The 23978-nt window shown below is 36.6% G+C and overlaps 1 protein-coding gene across 1 annotated transcript; it reads right to left on the reverse strand.

Annotated features, from left to right (window-relative positions):
• Window positions 1-417: 417 nt before the first annotated feature.
• Window positions 418-7399, reverse strand: LOC148038224 (putative pectinesterase 53). The gene is made up of 5 exons (XM_087670114.1): window positions 6194-7399; window positions 4864-5053; window positions 1788-1994; window positions 1069-1304; window positions 418-842 (listed from the first exon to the last, which is right to left on the reverse strand). Exons 1-5 carry the CDS (start codon window positions 6784-6786, stop codon window positions 695-697), a joined length of 1374 nt encoding a protein of 457 aa, XP_087526240.1. The 5' UTR covers window positions 6787-7399; the 3' UTR covers window positions 418-694.
• Window positions 7400-23978: the final 16579 nt, after the last annotated feature.

A 23978-nucleotide genomic window follows, 5' to 3' on the forward strand; every position in this document is an offset into this window, starting at 1 on the left:
ATTAGAAGGAGCTACATGATGCTCACAAAAGAGCAAAGTGAGCACAACGTGTCGCCTACTAAATAGATTGAAAGAGCCAATAAAAGAGATTAGATGGGCAAGATGGAGGGCTAAGTAGTCTTCTTCTTCTTCATTCTTCATTGCTTCATTCTCTCTATCTTCTCATACACACAATGAGAAATAAAAATGGATAGTATCTCATGTTGACTTTTCCATGAAGTAGCTTCACACTCTTCTCTTAATTTATTCGTCCACACATACATATAGCAATAGTCAAATATATTAACACCTACAAACCACATAATACATAGTGAATAGGCTTGTTCAATTGCCAACTACTATTTCATCATAGTAAATTTTACCTACTCTAGAGCCCAACCTCTCAAACAATGTAGGGATGATGAGGGTCCGAGTTAGTTTTTGAAGAGAAAAAGCACAATTAATGGGTTTGGTCAGTGAGCTGACTAGTATTTCATCATCATACAATGATTTACCTACTCCAAACTCTCAAAAAATGTAGGGCTAATGAGGGTCTAGGTTAGTTTTTGAAGGAAAAAGATTCCTTGGTGTGGCTTCTATTTCATGTGATGAACGTCCCCAATAGGAAAGTGAGGGAGATTTTGCTAATAATCGTCTAAATTTTTGTAATGTAAAAAATCATTGAAGATCTAATACCATCAATATAAAATAGCTACTAGTCAATAACCCATTCGGTCCCATCAATGAAACTGAATTCCAAAAATGGGTGCGCTTCTTGCATAGTGAGCTCCTTAGACCAAGCTACTCTTCCTGTGTTGTTTGCTCCTGGTCCAAAGCATTTGTATTGGCCATAATACACAGTCCTATAAAATAAAAAATTTCAAGGGAGTTATTTATCCTATCCAAACAATATTTTCCAAGTAGAAATGGTTGTGTCTCAATCCTAGTTGTATAGAATAATTTAAACTATGTAAATAATTAATTTTCTTTTGCACTATTTTTAAAGTATTACTAGCTTAAACTAATATTTTCATTTGTAATCTTGTGCATTAGGGAATTTAAGATATGGTTTAAAGTATCACCACTTACAGTTCCCTTTTAGGATCACCCCAATTGTACCATCCTTTTGGAACAATTATACTATCCATGAAGGTGTAGGAATACACAACACGAGAAAAGGTTCCCCATGCTCTTCCAAGGTAAAGAGGGCCTGATCCAGTGACCTTACAATTCACAAATGAGAATCCACTATCATCTTGTGAGCTATTTCTACTTTGAGCAGTTAAAGCTTCATAAGGGGCTCCAATTGCATGTAGATGACAACTCTGTTGAAACAAATCACAAAACATATTTAAGATTCAGATCCTTAAATCACATTAAATAGTTTTAAGCAAAAAATACATGTTCTTTGAATGTAAAAACAAACGAGCTTTCCCAAAATCCAAAGGAATATGAGAATGGCATGCCTTGATGATTCTAATATTAATGATGAGAGTAGTTCAATGGCATGCTTTACTCTCCCCACCAAATCTTCAAGTTAACCTATCTCTATAAGCATTTTAAGAATTGCAAAGAAACTATTGCAATGTGAAGTGCTACATACTAAGAATTGTAGAAACTTACAAACAATATTTCCATCAAATTTCAACAAAAAAAAGAGTTTGCCTTTCAATATATATGTCATTAACTAAAACTCTCACTAAAGGACATGGCAATTAAGACATATCAAAATGATAAAGTGTGAGCAAAGCTGAGGACATGTGTAGGAGGTTTCCAAAAAGATAGGCTTGGGGAGAGAAGAAACTTACTTTGTACATGGAGAGACCATCACCAAAGATGAAGTCCACTGAGCCTTCCACATAGCAATCTTGGAAGAAATGGCGGCCTTTGTGGTCATAGAGGGTGTCTTGGGCACCCAAGAATTGGCACCCTTGAAATACTGCAGCATCCCCAGATATCCTCAATGCCACAGCTTGTTGATTCTTTGAGCCTGGGCTTGGCCTAGGGGCTGTGTTCTACAAGTCATTTAATATGCACAAGATTTGAGGAATCAAAAGTAACACATGATAGAAACTATAAACGCTCACCACATAATTCACAAAACTAAGAAGCAAAGGCAACAATGTTGTTTGTGGTGCAATCACTTTCTAAAAGAAGTTAATTTGATTGGCTTCTTGCAAACAAGTAAACATGCCTCATCTATTTTCTTCAACATCTCTAGTGCACAAAAGCAATTGTGGAAAACACACTAAAAGGAGAATGTCCACTTGTACTTATGAGCTCAACTTGATGTGTTTGAATTGCTCTATTCAAGAGTGCACATAGACTATGTAAATATGGGCAATAATATGTGTGTAGGCATATATGTGAGAATGTTTGTAGGTATGTATGCATGCATTCATGTATGCATATATGCATGTCTATATGTGTCTATGTTTATATAGCACAATATTTGTTACCTATACAAGGCATATTTGCAAATATGTATGCATAAATGCACATATGTTTGTATATTCAATGAAAATGAATGCATTGGACACATATGAGACACATATATACTTGTACTTTTGTCTATTAATAATATACGTATGTCCACACACACACACACACACACACACACACACACACACACACACACACACACACACACACACACACACACACACACACACACACACACACACACACACACACACACACACACACACACACACACACACACACACACACACACACACACACACACACACACACACACACACACACACACACACACACACACAAATACATAGAGGTCTCAAAAATTGTTTAATGGATGAGAGAGAGAGAGAGAGAGAGAGAGAGAGAGAGAGAGAGAGAGAGAGAGAGAGAGAGAGAGAGAGAGAGACTGTGTGTGTGTGTGTGTATGTGATCGAATGGGTATAAAATTTTGGTGGCTTAGGCCAAATGATAAGGACCAAAAGTAGTAATGTAGCAACAATGCTTCATGATAAACTTACACATAGTCACAAAACTAGATTCTAAAGAAATCAAACACAAGTAGGAACTCTAAAGACCTAAGGAGTAGCTATCTTTACTAATACAAGGATAATAAAGGGCTACATGATAAGGACTAGCAAGTAATGATAAAATAACAATCAAGAAAGCAAGGACTTTAACCACTTTATGTGAGCAAATAACATTCAAGCTACTCTAAGCTAATGAATAACACTAGGTGAGATGTCAACCATCTTTTCTTAGATAGCCTAAAAGTGAGATCGATCTTTTTTTAAACCCATATCAATGGCTTACTATGTGTAAAGCTATAATTAGTCCTACTTAAGGCAACAAAATGGTATTACATTCAATTTCCTACACCTTTGCACTCAGCTAATGGTAGGATTAGAAATCCCAATTCACATTAGGTCCATCTATTGAAAAGACAAGCTCTTTATCATTATGTTGCCCACTAGATTATGGGGGATGAAAAGAAAAACCTAGAGTTTTTAAGTTCTAACCTAAAGCTAAAAGAGATGGCTAGGCCTACATGGGTCAATAATTTATTGAATGTATCCATGATACTTCAATTTGTGTTTTAAGGGGATTTTAAGTTAGACTTTATTGCATCACTTGTAGTTATATCAAATATTATTTTTCCTATCATTTATTGTCTTTAATAGATTTTGGAAGTTCTTACTATGATTATGTAGTTTATAAATTCTTGATGACATCTACGTAGACTAAGGGCCAATAGTGTGACTTATTGAATTGATTGCAATAATCATGATGCATAAGGCCTCAACACTAGATCTAAAATACTTTTCTATCATTCCATTGTCATCTTCATTACTTAATGGTTCCTAATGATTGAGCTTGTTTATAATAGTTTGATGTCATAATAAAGATAGTACTGAGAATGGTAAACTAGGTTACACAGCTTTAGGCTTCACCCTAAGCCATAATTATTAGCCAAAGTTCACTTGGCATGTGCACATAAAGAAAAACATGCATGCTTGCATGCTCATTCACTTGCTCACGCACTCTCACTTTCATGCCCTCTCTTTATAGTCATAAAGATTCATCTTGTCCTCTTTCTCTCTTTGGTACACACACACACACACACACACACACACACACACACACACACACACACACACACACACACACACACACACACACACACACACACACACACACACACACACACACACACACACACACACACACACACACACACACACACACACACACACACACACACACACACACACACACACACACACACACACACACACACACACACACACACACACACACACACACACACACACACACACACACACACACACACACACACACACACATTTAGGCATACATGCATATGCACATGCATATCCACACCCATGCACATGTTTCCAAGGGCTTCATGTTGAAATTTCATTTATTTAATGCTTGTAGATCTTATTAGGTTCTATGAGTGATGTTGATCTCTTTATAGACCTTTGCTTATTGTAGGCTTTGTAGATCCTATATATTGTAAGCTTAATGTTGATCTTTCTATAGGTCTTCACTCAAGCCTTGTTCAAGATGTCATAATAGGTGATAACCTCATCCCCAAACATAAAAGCATACTATTTAATAATCTTTTCTTATGTTGCATTACAAGTGTTCATAATGCTTACATGTTGAAGGCCCATAACTTAAAAAGTGATTACACATTACTTCAATCATAAAATTGTATACATTATTTCAATTTGTATATGTTCAATGGCAACAACATGAAAAGTAACTATATGCTTGTTTGATGATATTGTTGTTCACATATTCCATTCAGTGAAATTTAATGATCTGACCTCATGTTGCTATTAAATTCCTCTTGGAAAAAAGTAGCTAGAAACCTTTTACCTTGAAGGTGATGTTTTTTGCTATGAAGTATGGTGCTTCAACTGCAACTGTTGCACTATTGAAGGTGCCCAATGGGTTGCCCCCTACACCTTTCTTATCTGCTGTGTCCCCCCATTGAATGATTGTACTTGTACTATTTGTCCCTTGGATTGTTATGAATGGCTTAGTATACGGTATGAAAACTTTCTCCCTGGAAGTCACATGAACCTTGAAAATAAGTAATACATTTAACCAAGATACTATGATTTTATCTTTCACATGAAGCTTCACTTCTATAACACACGTCATTTTCAATCAAGAGATAGTACACAAATTTTGTGACTACATCAAGTACACTATCATTTCATAACTCACAAGTAAGGTCTTCCAAGTGTGACTTAAGTACACTCGCACAAAGAAAACTAACTACTTTTTTGAAAACTACATACATTTTATGCTTAAGTAAGGCATGATGTAGGAGCAAAGTATAAACATTCATGCTTTTAAGTCACATTTGAGTTTTAAGAAATTGGGTAAAAAGGAAAAATTATTGCTCTCTTCAATTGAAAGGAATGATGTTACAACTATCTACCCTTAAATTTTAGTGTAGCGTTATTTTACTAATTATATTTTTTATTATAACATGTTGGAAACATAATAGGGGCTTATTATGGAAATCTGTTTTGTATCGTAGGACAATGGAAAGAACATTTATACATAGAGAGCCTAGCAATCCTATAACAATTAAGGGAGAGAGAGAGAGAGAGAGAGAGAGAGAGAGTTTTCATTAAAATACCATAAGCATAGGGCCAAAGGAGCCACCCCATACTTAGCTTGTTGTGGTGTAAGTCACGAATTCAAGTGATCTAATATCCCTCAAACAAGGTTAATTCTTCACTAGAAGAGTTGAAATGATATTGCCCTTTAAAATAAGGATACACTTAGGAAACCATTTAGAGCTTTTCACAAAGACATTCATGTTTAATTATAGCCGTACCTTGGAGTGCCAGCTTACTTGGTGGGGGGGTGCCTATGTGCATTGCATGAGGTTGAAATATCATTTGGGTGGTGGTTTTGGGGGATTTGTCATGCGAGTGAGTAAAATGGTGGTAAATCCTACCATTCTTAAATAAGAGAAATCCACAATTAAAAAAAACTATAACCCTTTGATTTAATCGTTAGGAGGTTAAGTGTGTGGTTATGTTTTTTTAAAAAAAAGAATGGATAGTAGGTTAGCTAAGTGGTATAGCTCCCTTAAAAAGAACCAAGGGTTGATGTAAAAGGAATTGCAAAGTCCTCAAATAAGCCATGAGAAAGAGGCGAGGGGGAGGAAGAGGAGCGTGTCTCTAACGTGTATGTGCCGGGGGCGATGAAGATTCGGACTCGACGGACGTTCATGTCAGGCACTGAATCAATGGCGGCCTGGATGCTGCTGAAATGGGCTTCCCCGGGGCGCTTGTCCACTAGCAGAGTGGATCGCGGCAGCTCCTGGTTCTGTGCCACCCCGAAGACGCTGTGCCGCAGCGATCCGATGTACTGCACCCACTTCGTGAATCCCTCCTCCAGCCTCTGCACATCTGCAGGTATGGCAGCCTGTGCATTCACCTCCTCCTCATAGATTCTGCTTCTCTTGCCAGAAGAAGATGATGATGATGATGACAATGCCGCTCCTGATGGTGATAATGTTGGAGTTATTGATGCCATTGATGATCCTTCTGATGATGATGTTGCCAATGATGGTGATGATGTTGGAATTAACGATGCCCGAGGTGATGATGATAATGTTGGGCTGATTGATGCGAATGATGATAATGTGGGGCTTCTTGATGCCACTGACGATGATGATGATGCCAATGATGATATCTGTCCCCCATTAATCCACACCACCATTGCAAGAATGCACAGCATTTGCAGCCTTTCATGCCCAGCTAATCCCACTATCATGATGATTCTTCTGCCCTTGTCAGCGCTCGCTCAAAAGAGGAAGGAGTTGTGGCTCTCTCTGCTCATCTCTATGCAAAGTGGAAGCAAGAGAATGGACCTCTGTCCTTATAAAAAGTCTGAATCGTGAGCCTTTACCTTCTAGAATGTGCATACCTGGCCAGTGAAAGGGTTGAAGCATGTAAGGAATGATAGGGTAGCTTGACTGCTTAGTTTTGTGTATGTGATGATATGGGTCGCTCGATTTTGCCTTTCTATGAGGTACTACATGCTAGGCTTGCATTTTTTCTTTTTCCTGCACTCTGCAAAATCCTTCAGAAAGGGCATTTTGGGCTCAAGTAGGGTTGGCCTTGTTTGCCCAGTTTCCTTTCTAGCACATAAGCCTATACATCTCTACACAATTGCACTTGTGTGCCTCGACTTAAGACCCTCAATTGTATATGTCTATACATGCCCCTGCACACATGTGTTCACATATATCCATACAAAATATATTTATATGACCTATCTATATGTGCCCATAAAGGTGTGTCAATATAACCTGACTTAACCTCTAGAATGCATGTACTGTGCATGCCCATATGCACACCTATGTAAAGATAGTCACTCTCATTCTGTGTGTAACGCCCATGCATGGATACAGTTTTATATAAAAGCAGCCACTGTCATGAAGATCACAGGTTTTGTTGATGAGTTAAAAAGGGGCTCCACTTTTATCAAATGAGCAAAACTTCCTAGAAACTACCAAAACTTGACAAACTTTTATCTGCCAATAATGGCAGGAGAGGATCACATGCATCCCTTTTTTTTTTTTGGTCAACAGTGACAAGTGGGAGCTTGCTTCCGTCACAGAAGACTGAGAAGAGGCAGCCCATGGCTGATGGCTTTGGGGGGGGGGGGGGGATGCAGCCCCCAAAAAGAGCAGCAGAGCATGCCATGGGCCACATCGGTCTCGAGGGGTGAGCAGCACACATGAATGGATGGATCCATTCAGAGCCCTTCTCCTCCAGCCCTCTCATGATGAATGAGCAATGCAAACAAAGGCAAATAGAGAAGGGGGCAATGCAAGGAGGAGGAATGTCCAAATTCCACTCCAGTTTACTGCCCATCAAGGGGGACCATTTGCTTTTCCACTCAGCTTTTACATGTTCTTGTAGCTTTTTGGGTTCACGAGACTGAGGAAGTCCTGCCCTTTTTCCTTTGCCCGTGACTGCTGGTGTTTGGATGCTGTCAGTTTCAAAGGACTGCCCCCCATCACAGGACGGTGCAAGCAGCCAAGTTTGGAATTGCCACCTTTCACTCGCTCTCTTAGTTACACTCTTAGATCCCCTTTTCCCTTTTCACTGGTCCGGGGAATGTTTTTCTTTGGTTCAACCATGCATGAATCCTGCACTTGTAGCTCTGAGAAGGACTTTGAACCTCTGCACAAGTTCTCTGTTCACATCCCTCCTAAATTGTACCACAAGTGTGTGCTTGAAGAGTTACTTAACCTCTCAATGTATTCTGAGGCGACCTTTCTGAGCCTTGAACCAGTTCTATGCCTCCCCAGCCACCCACCCACCCCCACCACAACCACCCTCCTCTTAGATATAGCATTTGGTTTGGTGCTGTTTATGGTCCTAACAGAGTTTACATGATATACTCTCCCAAAGCTCCTATACTTTGTTTGTATGAGATTCCAAACAAGTACAGCCGGCTTGTAGTGTGTGTCCTTGGCCCTTTTGCTTACTAGTTCGAGTTCCACTTATAAGTGATCAGCGATCTTCTTGCATATACAATGCCATAAAAGAGTATGAAAAACATTAGCTTTTGAGTAGCATTGCTACTTGAATCCTAAACTCCTTCAAAAATGACAAGCATATCTTGCAACATGTGATAATAGTTTTATACATTCTTACCATCATGGTATGGATTGGCTTTTAGACCTTAGGCTAACTTTTGAGTGGTATGTTTTTGAAGAAAATTTTTTAGAGGGGACTTTAATGGAGTATCACATTTTACTGAGCAACACATTCATGACACTCAAATGTGCATGGCACAATAGTACCAAGAACAGGCCAAACTTAGGTGCTGAAGATAAGATGCCATTGTAGTTATGGCACTTGAATTACATTTGAAAAACACTACATTGTCTTCTTGCGACATTGGTGTTTGAATGTGAAACATACTCCATGTGACCCTAAAATGGGAAGTGCAAGATTACAATCATAAGAAAGCACTTTTTCATTAAAAAGAAAGCTACGAATAATCAATGGAATTGGTGGACAAACTAAAGGGCATTTAAATGGACATGTGTTCAATTATCATGTACACGTTTGTGCACAATATTTGGCTTTGGTGTGGTCCAAATGATTCTAATTCTATTTGCTTAAGAGAAGCTCATGGAACTAGTGGGAACTTGAACGGCATTTGGATAAACATGTTCAATTATCTTTGTACACATTGGTGCACCATAATTTGCTTTTGTAACAATATATGAGAAAATTAAATTTAAACAATGGTATGAAACTTATACCACATAACTTGCTCTAGGAGGGAGGGGGAGGGTGTAGTTTCATCCATTTGAGTCATGTCACCTTAATTTTGTTATTTTAGGAGAAATTTTAAAAAAAGGCTAACCATAAGACTCCTGCAAATTTGGCTGAAAGTACAATCATTTTTAAGCTCACAAAAGCATATTGATCACCAAAGAATTGAAAATTTGGCAAAAACTTTGGTGTCCATGGCCTAAAACTATCATTTCATAGAAGAGAAGTATATAAATCTATAAAAATACTATAATAGGATATCTATTAAGTTACCTCTCAAGCCAAGGACTTCACCCTCACCAACACGCAAAAAGCTTTTTGGTACGTATTCCATTTGTTTGTTAAAGGAAAATGTGGCACTAGGTAGTTAGCAGCCTATTGTATAGCATCATTTTTATCGGGAGGGCAATGATTACAAGAGAGATATATTCTAACTTTACTTATGCGATGTAACTCGCATTTATCCCTTTAGTAAATGCACCATGTGACTCACCTACATGCATGCAAGAGGAAGTCAACAAAGGGAACAAGTGTCTCAAGACTTAAGATGCCACACTAAACCAGGATAAGGAGTAGAGGTTTGTGTATGATTACCTCCAAGTTGCAAAGGTATCCAAGGTGGACATGACAATCATGAAAAATAACCACATGCCAACAAAAAGTAATACAATACATTGTGGAAGCCAGCCATTGCTAAAATTGAGATGAGTCCACATAGCAAAAGTCTCATATGTTCTTGATTGTGTTAAGCAAAGGTATGCAAAGCTTATCAATGTTGATATTTTTTCTATTTTTTGGATGATTTTGTGGAGAGGACAAATTTACTAGATCATTTGATGTCACATTTCAGGAAAAAACAAACCTCATCCAATATAAGTTTCTTGGTTGGGCTCCTACATGGTACTGGTTACATCTTGAAAGGATGAGACTAGGTGCTTGCATCTACTATTCGGCATGGAGAGAATCTTGTTTATACATTGCCATGGAGCTTTGCTTTCTCTACTGAAGGTGTACTACAACACAAGTGTCCAATGTGGCAGAAAGGGAGTTCTGAGGTCTTGAAAATGCCTTTTAGGACAGAAAGAGAGTATACTCTAGATCTATGAGAGCAAAGTCATCATAATGGAAGTCCTAAAGTAAAAAATCATTTTATAAATAGATATAGATACAATATTATTATAAAATTTTATCATGAATATCTATTTTTATCATCTCATAATTGTGCTTACGATATTCTTTACATTAATGATATATTTGGGATTGTATAATAACAACAATTGAAACTAAATTCAAATTACCAAAAAGCTTAATGTTCATCTTTTTCCCCTCGTTTTGTTGTTTTTGTCTCTTTTCTTTCTTGTCGGTAGCTTGTTTCTCGCTCCTTCCTCTCTTTGCCATCGATACAAAAATTCGACTTTCAACGAGACGCCCAAGCTTTGAAATCACATCTATATTTTTGTCATTTCAAACAAATGGAAGATGGATTCCTACAATTATTAGCAAAGGTAACTGGATTATCATGCAACAAGTAAAACCTAGGAAAAGATAGAGATGTGAGAACTCTTTTATCTTTTCTTAGAAGAGTAGGATCAAAGATTTCAAACTTGAAGTAAATAAGAATAGCATAAAAGAGATTTTAGTATAACATGTATCTATGCATAGAGTTGCATTTGAAGCCTACAACTTCAATTTTTCCATTGCATCATAGATCGAATTGTAAGTATTTCATTCTTAATGTGTTTTTTAAATTAAACTTGGTATTTGATTTTATTATGACAACTTTTATAGATATCTATCTTTCTAATCTTGAGGAATGACAGTCCATCGAGTTTCTTATTGATGTTATTAATGTTATGTACGGTTTGATTGGAAAAAAATTACAAAGATAAAATAAAAATATAGCTTGTAGAGTGAAATATTTTTTAATGACCATTCTTACATTATCCCTATGCATCATGGCCAATGGGAAGCAATATTTCTACTTCCTTTCTATGATTTTCTAAGCCTCGAGTGGTCTTTGCCAAGTCCCACAACCACTAGTGAGAGATATAGATGTAAAGTCTTTTTTGAGATATGGAGAGTATTAAAACCTAATATCTCAAGTAGGCTAAGCAAGATTACTTTGTTAATATCTATTAATATGTTTATTAATTTCTTTTTAAATGTTAAGATAAGAAGATCAAAGGCCATGTTACCAGTCTCATAAGAGGCTAGCATATAATCATTTCTTGTAAGAGGCTAGCAAGTAGGATACCAAGATAGGAGGCAATATAACTTGTAAGATAGATTAAGACTATTGCTTACAAATACATACTTGCTACTCAAAATTTTATCCTTAGCTCTTATTATTATAAATGGCATTATGTTGGTGATAATCTAGTTACTTTGGATAGAATCTTGAGGCTTTTAGCAAATATCCTATGGTAGATCTTGATGTTTGGCTCAATGAGGATATTATTAAGATATAAAAGGCTAGATCGTCTTATATACTACATCAAGTAAGGCTAGATTTATAGAATGAATATATCAAATTACCATGTTCATTTGTATTCTAACTCATCAATAAACGAGTAAGTTTGTATATCTAAAATTATACAATAGATGTACATTTGATTTCAATTCTTAAATGTAAAACATCTATGCTAATTTTTTTTACAAATAGTAAAGAGGAGAGAGAAAAATATAGTGCAAGAATATTGAACAAAGATCTCTTTAATAAATAAAAATTTAGATATTACAATAAATTTATATTTACTTTTTTCATGATCTATAGGATGTACATTGAGGCTAGACATTAAAATTTGTTGGGTTAACCCTCTTAGGCATGTTAAAAATCTCATCCTCTGGTGGTCCTAATTACTTTGCTTTTTTTTCTTCTGCCTTCTTCTTATTATGCTCCCATTTCTTCGCTTGTTCCTTTATAGCCTTTTTCTTCTTCTCAATGCAATCTTCTATCTCTCTCACGTGTGACATCCTCCACTTTAAGACATGTATCCTCTTGACCTTAGCTAAAAAGACATCATTTTAGAGAAATATTATTCATAATATCTTGTCACATTGACACATATATAAAAGGTGTGATAGATGTAATTTTAATCAATTTTAAAAATAATATAATTACTATCTCTCATCTCACCTCCATGTTCATAGCTTCCATGGTTTCTCTCTCTTCTCTCCTATCTTTCTAGTATTTCTCTCTCCTTATTACTCATTCTCTCTCCTCTTTTCTCTCTTTTTTGCATTCTTTTCTTTCACCTCTCAACTCTCTTATTGACAAGACTTCGTATCGGAGTATTGGTCCTTGATCCATTTGGCTATAATATTTCCTTAGATCTCTTACTTAAACTAGTTACATTCCAGCTTCTCACGGACAGTGTGTCACCCTTGAAGTGGATAGGTGCAAAGATCAATGAGTCTTTTAGCCTAGTCACAGCTAAATGGAGGATATGGAGACTAAGTTTGAGGCATCATGGACAAAATGGTAGGACTTGGACAAGAAATATGCCATTCTAGAGATAAAATGGCTAAAGAAAGGAAAAATAGAGTTAGTGTTAGTAGTAGACATTATTCTCTTGCATGGTAATTATTAATCAAGATAGGCATTATTGACAAGTAGGAAAGCATCCTTTTTAAACTTTTTATCTCTCTCTTTCACCTTCTCAAATCCTAAGTATGGCAAAAACATGACAGTGGCTTCCACCGTGAAGAATCTTAAAGAATGTCATGGGAATACTCATCTTCTTGCACCTAAGACTTGCTTATTGGTCATGGATCATCAATAGTGTCAATATTGAGCCATTTTTTCTTCTCTACAAGCTTTATTCTACTTCCATTATTCATAGATATCAAGGTATTATAGAATTTCTCTTAAAGTCCTCAAGAATCATCAAGCTTGTATACAAAGCCAAATGACATTGTTCATGGGAGCATTGAGGTGGAGTACCACATTGAGATTGAAGAAATTGAAGAGATTTCAACCTACCAAGCTTATAGAATATATGATAGAGTTATATTTTGGGGCTTTTTGCTAGGTTGAATATATCAAGGCTCAAGGCAACTATTCTACAAAGATTTAATGAACTCCAAGCAAACTGATTTCAATGGAATCATGGAGCATATGGATTGAATTAGGATAAATTCTTTTACCAATGAATGAGGCTTGATTTTAAGTAAATCTTTCATCTCCTTAGAAGATATGTTTCATTTGTTTTTCTTTGAAATCTCTCTACATCCACTTGTTCAAGTTCTTCCATTTTGATGATGAGAGATATTGGTCATTTGAGCTTCTAAATGAATCATAGATAAGATATTGATGCCTCTTTAGATAAATGAGAGCCTCTACATTGTATCCAAGAAATAAATTGTAAATGATAAGTATTGCAATCAGTGAGTCACTAATTTGTAGTGGTAGAACCTTTAACTAATCCCAATTTTTAAATCTATTTTCATCAATCAAATTTATGCATATTATTGATAGTGGGACAAAAGAGATGACACTTCCTCGTTCAAAGATCTTGAAGATGGGGGGAACTTTGCTTACCTCCAGTGATTTGAAGCTTATGTAGGGAGCTTGTTACACCGTTTTATCCCTCACACAAGTATTGTGAGAGAGTGGAGAAATTAAAGACTAAAAGATTTCAATTAAAGATTATTTGATCAGGACTTCATTGATAAGTTTACAAAGATTATACATGGATTGCAAGTTGTTTTTAGGGTTATTCAACCTTCATTAGCAGGATACATATACATGCAGGAATAAGTGGATACTTGGGCATTGATTAGGATTAATATTCATCCATATGCATGTGCTACAGGTTATTCCAGGTCTATTACAGGTTGTTCATAGGATATTATAGTGAAACAAGAAAGTAAAAATCATTCTTGGGGTATTATCCACTTGATTACAGGTATTGTAGAGTATTTTAAAGTTTATTTAGTGCCCATACAGGGTATTGCAGGTTATATCTAGAACTTAGAGGTCATATTCAAGATACTACAAGGCTTGGAGACCTTAGTTTAGACCTTAGATTAGTAGAAAGGTCAAAACAATGAGTTTTTAAGGTGCTAAACTATTTTGTATAGCATGAAAAGAATATTTTTAAAATATTCTATTTCAATTTTGAAGTCAAGTGCTATAGGTCATCTTGAAGTGCTATTTGTTGGGATTTTTTTGAATAAAAAATTTCTTGATTCCAATATCGTGGTGAAAAATTATAGCCATTTTAGTGGCAAGTGGTCTACTTAGATTGCACTTTGACAATGAGCAGAAATGGCAAGAAACAAGGGAAAGAACAAAGCTAGTGATGATGTCCACCAATTAGTCAAGGAAGCACATGAAGCAATGCTTACACCACATCATGATGAGCAAAAATACCAAGAATATGGCATATATAGCACTTTAAATGCCACACTTTGTAATAATGAAACTAGGCACTTTATCAGACACATAGAGTTGGTTTCTAAATTGGATCAGGTGGTAAAGCAAATGGTTCAGTCAACTATGTAAAAATCAAGGAAGCTATGGAGCAAATGGCCCACTCTACGAAGGATTTCTTAGAGAAGTTTACAGAGAAATTTGCCTCTTCTACTAGAGAACCTTTGGACTAACTTACTTGGCTAAGTTACTCATAAATATATGTGTATATCACGTGGGTTCAAAATAATGTATTTTTAAAATAACAATTTTATACATTTTTAACATATAGAAGGGTGTAATATAAAGGAATTATTTACAGATTAAATAGAAAAGGGTTATGTTTTATTTAAAAAAATTCACAGATAAGGATATTACAAATAGGCCTTGAATGCACGTGATGTAGTTTAGGATATACATATAGTAACTTCCCTGAGCTAACTTAGTGCTCAAATTTCCATGCTTGTGGCAATACAAATGACAAATAAAGAAAGTAGAGACAAATGGGCATTTTTGCCCGTTAATCATAACCCACATATAGGTATCATTGGAAAGAAGGTTTCACCTTGTACAGCCTATGAGATTAGGAAGACTTCTTTTAGGATTGATGAGCCCATTTTAAGCATTTATGCATCCAACACTCCTCTAAGAGTTGGAAGCTAACCACCTATTCCTCCAGGCAGATTCCAAGCCAATTATTGTAGGGGTACCTCTAATCTTTTAACCCCCACTGGTAGCTACATGGACACTCAATCCCAAGTATCAAATGGGCAGCAATGCTTTGTAGAGAGGGAGCTCCATGATAAAATTATATTGACCAAATATAGTGGCTATTCATAATCACTAGTTGATTTGGAGAAGTGGGTCTCAAAGTTGGAGTTTTATTTTGATATTTTTCCTAGATCTGATAACCAAAAGATTCACTTTCGGATGTTTCACCTTTAGAGCTTTGCTCATACATGGTGGATTTATATAAAGAGGAAAAATTAGTAGGTTGATAGTTGGGAGGATTTCAAAGCAAAGATGGCTCAAGTATTTGTCTCTCCCATTGAGAAAGGAAAATTGGCTAGAAAATGGTGTCAATTGGACCAAAGGATCCTATCACTTAGGGAGTATACCAACTAATTATTGAATCTTATTATATATGTAGAGAGTGTGAGAGATGATACAAAGTTGCATAAGCACATCTATAGTTTAGGGCCGAATTTATCAGTTGATGTTATGGCTCTAGAGACCTACCATACTATTCTAGGCTAAGCTTCTTTTGGATAATAAAGGGCTATTCGTAAACAAAGCAACTTTGGTGGCAATTATGGTGGGCCTAGTACTTCAATTGGCACCCCAAAGTCCCTACATACCTTACTTTTAATGTTTCAAGACAACTAAGTGCTTCAAAGCGATCAGTCAACCATAAAGTTGAACCTAAGCAAGGTGATAGTAGACCCAAAAATAATTGAGCAAACAATGGAAAGTTTATACTTATGGATTTTTTTCGAGAGTTTAAATAAAAGGATCTATATTTCAAATTTAGTGAAAAGTATATGGCTAAGCATACATCTAAGTGCACTTACAAGAATGCTAAAGATAAGAACTACAATATGATAGTACTTGAGGATGTTGATAAATCATCAAAGAATCAACTAAGTGTATAAGCTGAATTTGAAGAGCATGATGAGGATCTTGAGTCAGATAAGTTTTATGAGCTAGTTGATGGATTTCCATTGGACCCTAGTGGGCATATTCCATTTGATCCAAGTGGGACAGATTTGCATATTGCTGCCACTACACTTTGTTCTATTTCCATGGATGCTTAGATAAGTTCTAAGAGCCCTACTATACTCCATATGAAGAGTACAATTTATGGAAAGAATGTACATGTGGTAACCCATGGAACTTGAATACATGCTCCATAAACTAAGTAGCAACTTGAGATGCTATAATTTATGACTTGGTAGTGATAAAATGGGCTGCTTTAGTGAGCCTACCAACTACCACATAAATGATGTTTCAACCCTTCTTGGTCATGGGTAGATAGATGATAAAATCCATCATAATATGGTTCCACTTGCCTTCAAGTATGGGCAATGGCTGTAATAATCCACTCGGCTTAAGGTTGCTGTCCTTATTCTACTGACAAGACACACATTGAGACACAAAGTCCTTAACATCTTTCCATAGGCCTCTCCAATAAAAGTTATTTGAGATGCGATCATAGGTTTTAAACATCCCAAGGAGACCATCAATCAGTAAAGAGTGCATCTATTCCATGATTCGCTATGTGAAAGAGGAGGTGTGGGGAATTACAATTTGTCCATGTGCCCAGATGAGACCATTTTTGAGTTGATATGGGGAGTGCTCATCTTGAGTGTCTTGTTGTAAACTTTGAAAGATAGCTTGAAATCAGCATCAAGCAAGTAGGCCTCTTGAAGTTCCTCTATCTAATCATTGTGAAGTTCTATGATTAGGTTTCCATATAGTTGGCTGAAAATTATGAAGCAAAGGTAAACTTGATTACTTTGGAAATATGACCAATAGATGTAATACTTGGTTGTGATTGGCTAATGACCTTAAGGAGATTTGCTATGGATTTCTCCCATTTGTACATGGAGTTTTTCATTAATGGGTAGCCTATCCATCTATAGGGAATCCATAGTAAATCATATTTTTAGCTTATCACCATTAAGCAGCCCAAGAAGGAGTATAAGAAGCAATCTCGGATTTTTGTTTTACATTTGGATAAAGAGGCTGAGGATTACTCCAAGGATTCAAGTGATCATTGAACTTTAAAAGCTCTACTTGAGGGGTATAGGGACTTGTTTGAGGTACCTATGTCATTACATCCCAAGAGGGCAGTGCATCACCCTATAGATTTAAAGCCACATTCTAAGCTAGTCAATAGGCCTCCCTATAGATTGTCTAAATGTGAGTGTAAAGAAGTGGCCAAGAAAATCAAGGAGCTTCTAGAGATGGGGTTTATTAAGCCTAATTAGTCACCGATCTTGTTAGTAAAGAAGAAAAATGGATCCTTTAGAATGTGCATTGATTATAGGGATCTAAACAAGATCACAACAAAGAATAGATATCCGATTCCTAGAGTAGATGATTTACTTGATGAGCTTGAGGGAGCTAAGTTCAATACCGAGATTGCCTTGCGATTAGGATATCATCAGATCTGTATGAGAGAGAGGTGATGAGGTTTAAAAAACCTTTACTACTGATTGTGGGGTATACTATTTCTTAGTGATGCCAATATCCTAGCTACCTTTAGAGTCTGATGAATAAGATTTTGCAGGCTTTTCTCTTTAAGTTTACTCTTGTGTTTTTTGATGACATACTAAAATACAACAATACATTGGAGGACCATTTGTTACATATACAAAATGTTTTTAATGTGTTGAGGCACCATAGACTCTTTGATAAGGAGAAAAAGTTTTTATTCATGTAGATAGAGGTGGAGTACTTATGCCACATTGTTAGTGAGAAAGGGATATAAGTTGATCCTAATAAGGTGTAGTGTATTAGAGATCATGGCCAATACCTATCACTACTACTTCACTTAGAGAATTTCTTAGTCTAATGTCATTCTACTGTAGGTTTATTAAGCATTATGTGGCTGTAGCAACTCCTTTAGTTGACATGTTGATAAAAAAGCTTTCTTTTGGGATGCCCTTGTAGTTTGCAACTTCAACTAGTTAAAGGAACTTATTACATTTTCTCCTATTTTGATATGCCCAAAAAGTTCCAAAGAGTTTACCATACGGTGTGATGCTAGTGGCTATGACATAGGGGCTACATTATTGTAGAAGTATGGATTCATTGCCTTTGAGAGTCACAAGCTCATGGACAAGGAGATGGCTATGAATGTTTATGACCAAGAAAAGTTAGATATTCTTCATGCAACACAAAAGTGGCACCATTATTTGTATGGCAATTGGTTTAGAGTTCAGAGTGATCACAATGTCCTAAAGTTTTCCTTACCTAATCAAATCTCACTTCTAAGCAACACAAGTGGATGGCCACTTTACAAATTTATAATTTTGACATTACTCATACACAGGGCAATGATAATATAGTAGCTGATTTTCTTTCAAGGATGTAAGCATGCAAGGTTTGAGTTATGACTAAGCTACATAGCAATTGGATGAAAGAGCTATAGGAGACCTACCTTTTAGATGATGAGCTCGGCCATATATTTCGAAAATTACAAGGCTTGCTTCATGGAGGAAAACTCACATTTTCAACTTAAAAATGAATATAATAGGTCTTCTTCTCAATTATTTTGACTTTGATTCATGTGGCTTAAGTCCATTTTGCTCCTCATTTGGCTTAATGGTAGGATTGTTATTCCCTTTACTTCTTCCTTTAGGCTACAAATTATAGAGAAGTTACATTCTTTATCTATAATCGAACATTTGGGAGTGTTTAAGACCTATGATAATATCAGTAAAATCTTTCACTAGAAAGGATTGTGGAGAGATGTGAAGCATTATGTTATGAAGTATATGCCTTGCTAGCAGAATCATGATAACACTCATAAGCTAGGTGGTTTATTGCAACCATTACCTATCCTTGAAGGAAAATAGACACATATAACCATGGATTTCATTACTAGCTTATCTATAATAAAAAAAGGATGAAACAAGATATATGTGGTGGTGGATAGACTCACCAAGGTAGTCCATTTTATTTTCACAAAGACACAATTTATTACATCACAGGTGGCTAGTTAGTTTATGGAGCATGTCTTTAGACTACATGGATTATCTAGGTGATTATGCATGATAGGAATTCAAAGCTCACGAGTAACTTCTTTGGAAGATGCTATTTAGCTTCATGGATACTAAACTCTTTCTATACCCTATCATCTACAAACTAATGGCTAGATAGAAAATGTAAATAAGTGGTTGGAGACTTATGCTTTTCATTTCTCTCATGATATGTAGCATGTGTGGGATTCCTAGTTGCATTTGGTTGAGTTTACTTATAATAACTCTACCCATACTAGTATTGGGGTTTCACCCTTTGATGCTATGTATGGTTACAAGGTGCCCTTACCCATAGTCATTTTTAGTGACAAGATAAACCCTTATAGAAAAGAGAAAATGAAAAAAATATAGACCCTTTTTCAATAGTGCAATATGAATATTAGGAAAGACTAAGATCAAATGAAGATGTATACTGGTAATATGAGAAGAGGTGGCCTTTAGAGTTCTAGGAGTTAAAACAATTGATAAGCTATCTCCTATTGATGAAAATCTTATTTAGTATATCCCTAAGGAGATCATGAAATAGCACGAAAAGAAGCTTCACTCTCAATCTATCACTAAGTATTTGATCAAATGGAGAGGTTTCCATTTAAGTAATCTTCTTGGAGGCTTGATTCCATTTTGGATGAGTTTTCATACTTAAAATATGTATTAGTTTAAAGCATAGTTACATATAAGCCAATTATGGTGCTGACAGGGTCTAGATAGTAATATGTTTTGGAAATTTTTTTACTATGCCTAACTTTTAGAAAAATCCAATCTACATAGAGTCAAAATACTCTTTGATATTATGTTTTGATATGTGACATGCCTCATTTTGATTATTCTATCAAGAGATATGGCAATTTTCATTCAATAAGGCCCGTTCTTCCAACAAGTTGTCTATTCACTATAGGGACATTTTCTTGAAGATCTAAAGGCTTAATCTTTCTTTTGAAGGCATCTAAGTCATGTATATGAAAAAGAATTCTCTTTATATATACATTTTAGTTAATAGCTTTCATTTTCTTTATTCATTTTCTATCATTTATATAGTTAAAATTAAAGCAGTACTCTGTTTTCACCACCCTCTTAGCCATTGCAATTTTGTTTTTGTGGACTTTGGAAAGAGATGAATTGTAAGAAGTTGGGAAGACATATTATCTTAGTGAGAGATTATTAATAATACATTGTCACATTGACACAGATACAAAAGGTGTCAATTGTAATTTTCATCAGTTTTAAAAATAATACAATTATTGTCTCTCATCTCACCTCCTTGTTTACAACTTCCATGGTTTCTCTCTTCTCTAATATCTTTCTCGTATTTCTCTCCTTGTCATTCTCTCTCCTTCTTTCTCTCACCTCTCAATGCTCTTCTTGATACCTCTTTCTTCTTCTTGTATGGTGGCACATTAAGGATATTGTATGTCTTCTCATATGTAACAGAAATTGTCTCTAAAATCTTGGAGAATCTATATCTTAATCTTCTTAAGATAATTATATCCTTATCCATAAGTGTCACTCTATGTGCATGGGTAGCACAAATGTATGCATCCTAAAAAAACTCAATTAAGAAATTCTCTATAGCCTCCTAGATGGAATTGAGGGTACTTCTTATCTACTTGTAACTATTGAGACTATGCATGTCACATATCTCCTTGTTGTTGGGGGTAAAGGTGCCTCCGCCTAGTCGCTCGTGTATTACTATACATTGACACCTGCCACTACACATTGCAGGTAGCGAGCACCTGTCATAGTTACTTATTCTTTATTCTTTTAGTGAAAGTGTGAATAAAGGAAGGCCTGGCCACACATTGTGGTTGTTGGAGTTCCCACTTTTGAGTCTCTCTCTCTTGGCTCTTGCTCTCCATCCGCCATAGCTCTCACCGCCAAGCCTCTTCCTCTTGGGTTCCACTTTCCTTTCAACTGGTATTAGAGCAAAGGCATTGGAGCTTGCCTGGCATTCTCTTCAGCCTGGATTTGAAGAGCTTCAACCCGAGCTTCAATGGTAGCCATGGCACCTTCATTTGTAGGTATGTTTTGATCTCCCACCTCCTCCCCGAGCTTTCGGACCTTCATCAGATTTTTCCCGGGTTTCATTGGAGCCCCCTCGGCATTGCCAAGTGCCCTCGAGGACTATTGAAGACCCCTAGTTCCCAAGAATAGCTAGCGCAATTTTCGGCACATTTTTAGGGGGATGGGCTGACCTGCTCCTGGCATTTTCCTCCTCTTCCTTGGCTTCCCAGCACTTGTGGTAACCTTCTCGATCATTGTTGGACTCCCCAACATCAGTGCTTGGCTCCCGATGATCGATTCGAGTGCTTTCCCCTTCAACCCTTGCAGTATACACAGTCTTAGGATTGTCAAAACAGGGCAGCACTTGTCATTTACTATTTAATGCTTCTTGGCATTGTCCGTTTGATGCCTATTGATGCCCGAATGTTACAGAACGCTATTTTTATGCTTTGAGACTAATTTGGAGCATATTTGAGTAGTGTTTGAGATTCATTTAATAGTAAATTGCTTGCTATAATACAATGGGCTGAAGCTCATTTACTTGGTGTATGCATTGGTTCATGAATACGGGGTGTTTACTGGAGGTTTGAATGATCATACCGATGTTTTGGAGGTTGTCAAATGCTTTTTCTTGGTTCCGGAATGCTTTTGAGCTTGGAATAGACTCTGTCTTGGTCGTCATCACTGGCATTTGTCTTCATTTGTGGCATGCTTTGGATCGGTTTATGTCTATTGTCACTACTTGACACTTAGGCTTCTTGCATTTATGCTTTGGTTAGATATGGATGCCACTTGGTTTGCCCATGCTTGACAGTTACTTGATTCTTCTTTAGATGTATTTGAGTATTTTGGGCCCACTGGGAATTACACTTGGTTGTCAATTATATGCTCTTTGAATGCCTTAGGCTTATGCTTTATGGGTTTGAGATAGCTTGGGATTTATGTGGATACTGGGATTTGGCTTGTTGTCTGATGCTATGTATTCAATGTATTAGAGTGTTGCTTGCTCTCTTTGCATCTGACTTTACTTCTAGTGGGAGCCTCTTGGTATATTCGGATGTACACACAGTTTTATTTACACTTGAGCTTGAGCTTGTGGGATAGTTACATACATTTGCTCTCTTGAGAGCTTTATGTCTGCAGTTAGTCTGTAGTGGGCTAATTTGATATGCCTATTGGGGTTGTCATCTATCTCTGTCACAAGTTTATTAGTTTTGTATGCATTTGGGATGGTTATGTATTGAGCTTCTTGCTCCATCAGTTGTGCTTGTGCTTGGTCTATTCTCTTACCCCGAGACCCACTACATGCATGACTTCTAGACCTATGAGATGTCTCTTGCCTAACACGTTATTGGTTTGACAGTCCTTAGTATCTTCTTGCCCCTTAACTCTCACTATTGGATGTATCTTGCTACTTGACAGTTGCAGTGACATATGTATCACTGATTGCTTCATTTTGGGACAATTTTACATACTGCTATCATTTATTACAGCAAGCTGAAATCTATAGATTTTAAGCACTTCTATGAGGGTAATGCTTACTATTTGATGTTATCTTGGTCATATTTGGTGGATATGTGCTTCTCTTGGTGAAATCCACTCTTTCAACCAGTTTTAACAGTGGTTTTAGTGCATTTTCTACTAATTATAGCAACATGCAATTTTACTTTTTTGCATTGATTTGGGATCGTATGACTGGTCATCTGAAAGACATAGCTCTTTTTAACATTGCCAAGTTGGATGGTACCAGCTATAGGTATTGGAAGTTCCAAATATGGCAGATTTTGGTGCAGAAGTTGCAGATTAAACCCTTGCGTTTCAAGGGTGTCAAACCTGAGGATATGGATGATGATGTTTGGATGGAAGTTGATGAGCTATGCAAGTCTACCATTATTTTGTCACTCTCAGAAGAGGTCCATTATAATGTTGAAGATGAAAATCAGAGTGCATGGGATTTATGGGAGAAGATTTAGGAGCTTTATGCGCAGTAGAGTCCTGCGTCACAAATGTATTGGCTGAAGCAGTTAATGGACCTTCGCATGAAGGAGGGGACCTCCCTTTCATCTCATTTCAGTCAGTTTCATGCTATCATGAAGAGTCTGTTGTCATAGAGTATTGAGTTCAAAGATAACTTGCACCCGTTGTTTCTGCTTGGCACCTTGCCTGAATCATGGGATGTCTTTTGTACTGCCATATGCACAAACAAGCTTGATGGGGTTAAAAATCAAAGATGTTGAGAGTGCTTTATTGATTGAGAAAATCAACATGAGAAACAATGAAGCTTTCCACTCTTCACATGCATTGACCGTTAGAGGTGGCAGACATGGCATGCATGATAATGATCATAAGGGCAGGGACTCTTAGAAGTCCAGGTCCAAGTCACGTGGTTGTAGTAAGTCCCGTGGATAGAAGTTTAATCTTACCTGTCATTATTGTGGGAAAGTAGGACATATTATGCCATAGTGCTATAAAATGCACGATGATAAGCGC

This window comes from Lygodium microphyllum, chromosome 3 (assembly GCF_053477565.2).
Source record: "Lygodium microphyllum isolate KBCC chromosome 3, Lygodium_microphyllum_v1.1.10, whole genome shotgun sequence".
NCBI lineage: Eukaryota > Viridiplantae > Streptophyta > Polypodiopsida > Schizaeales > Lygodiaceae > Lygodium > Lygodium microphyllum.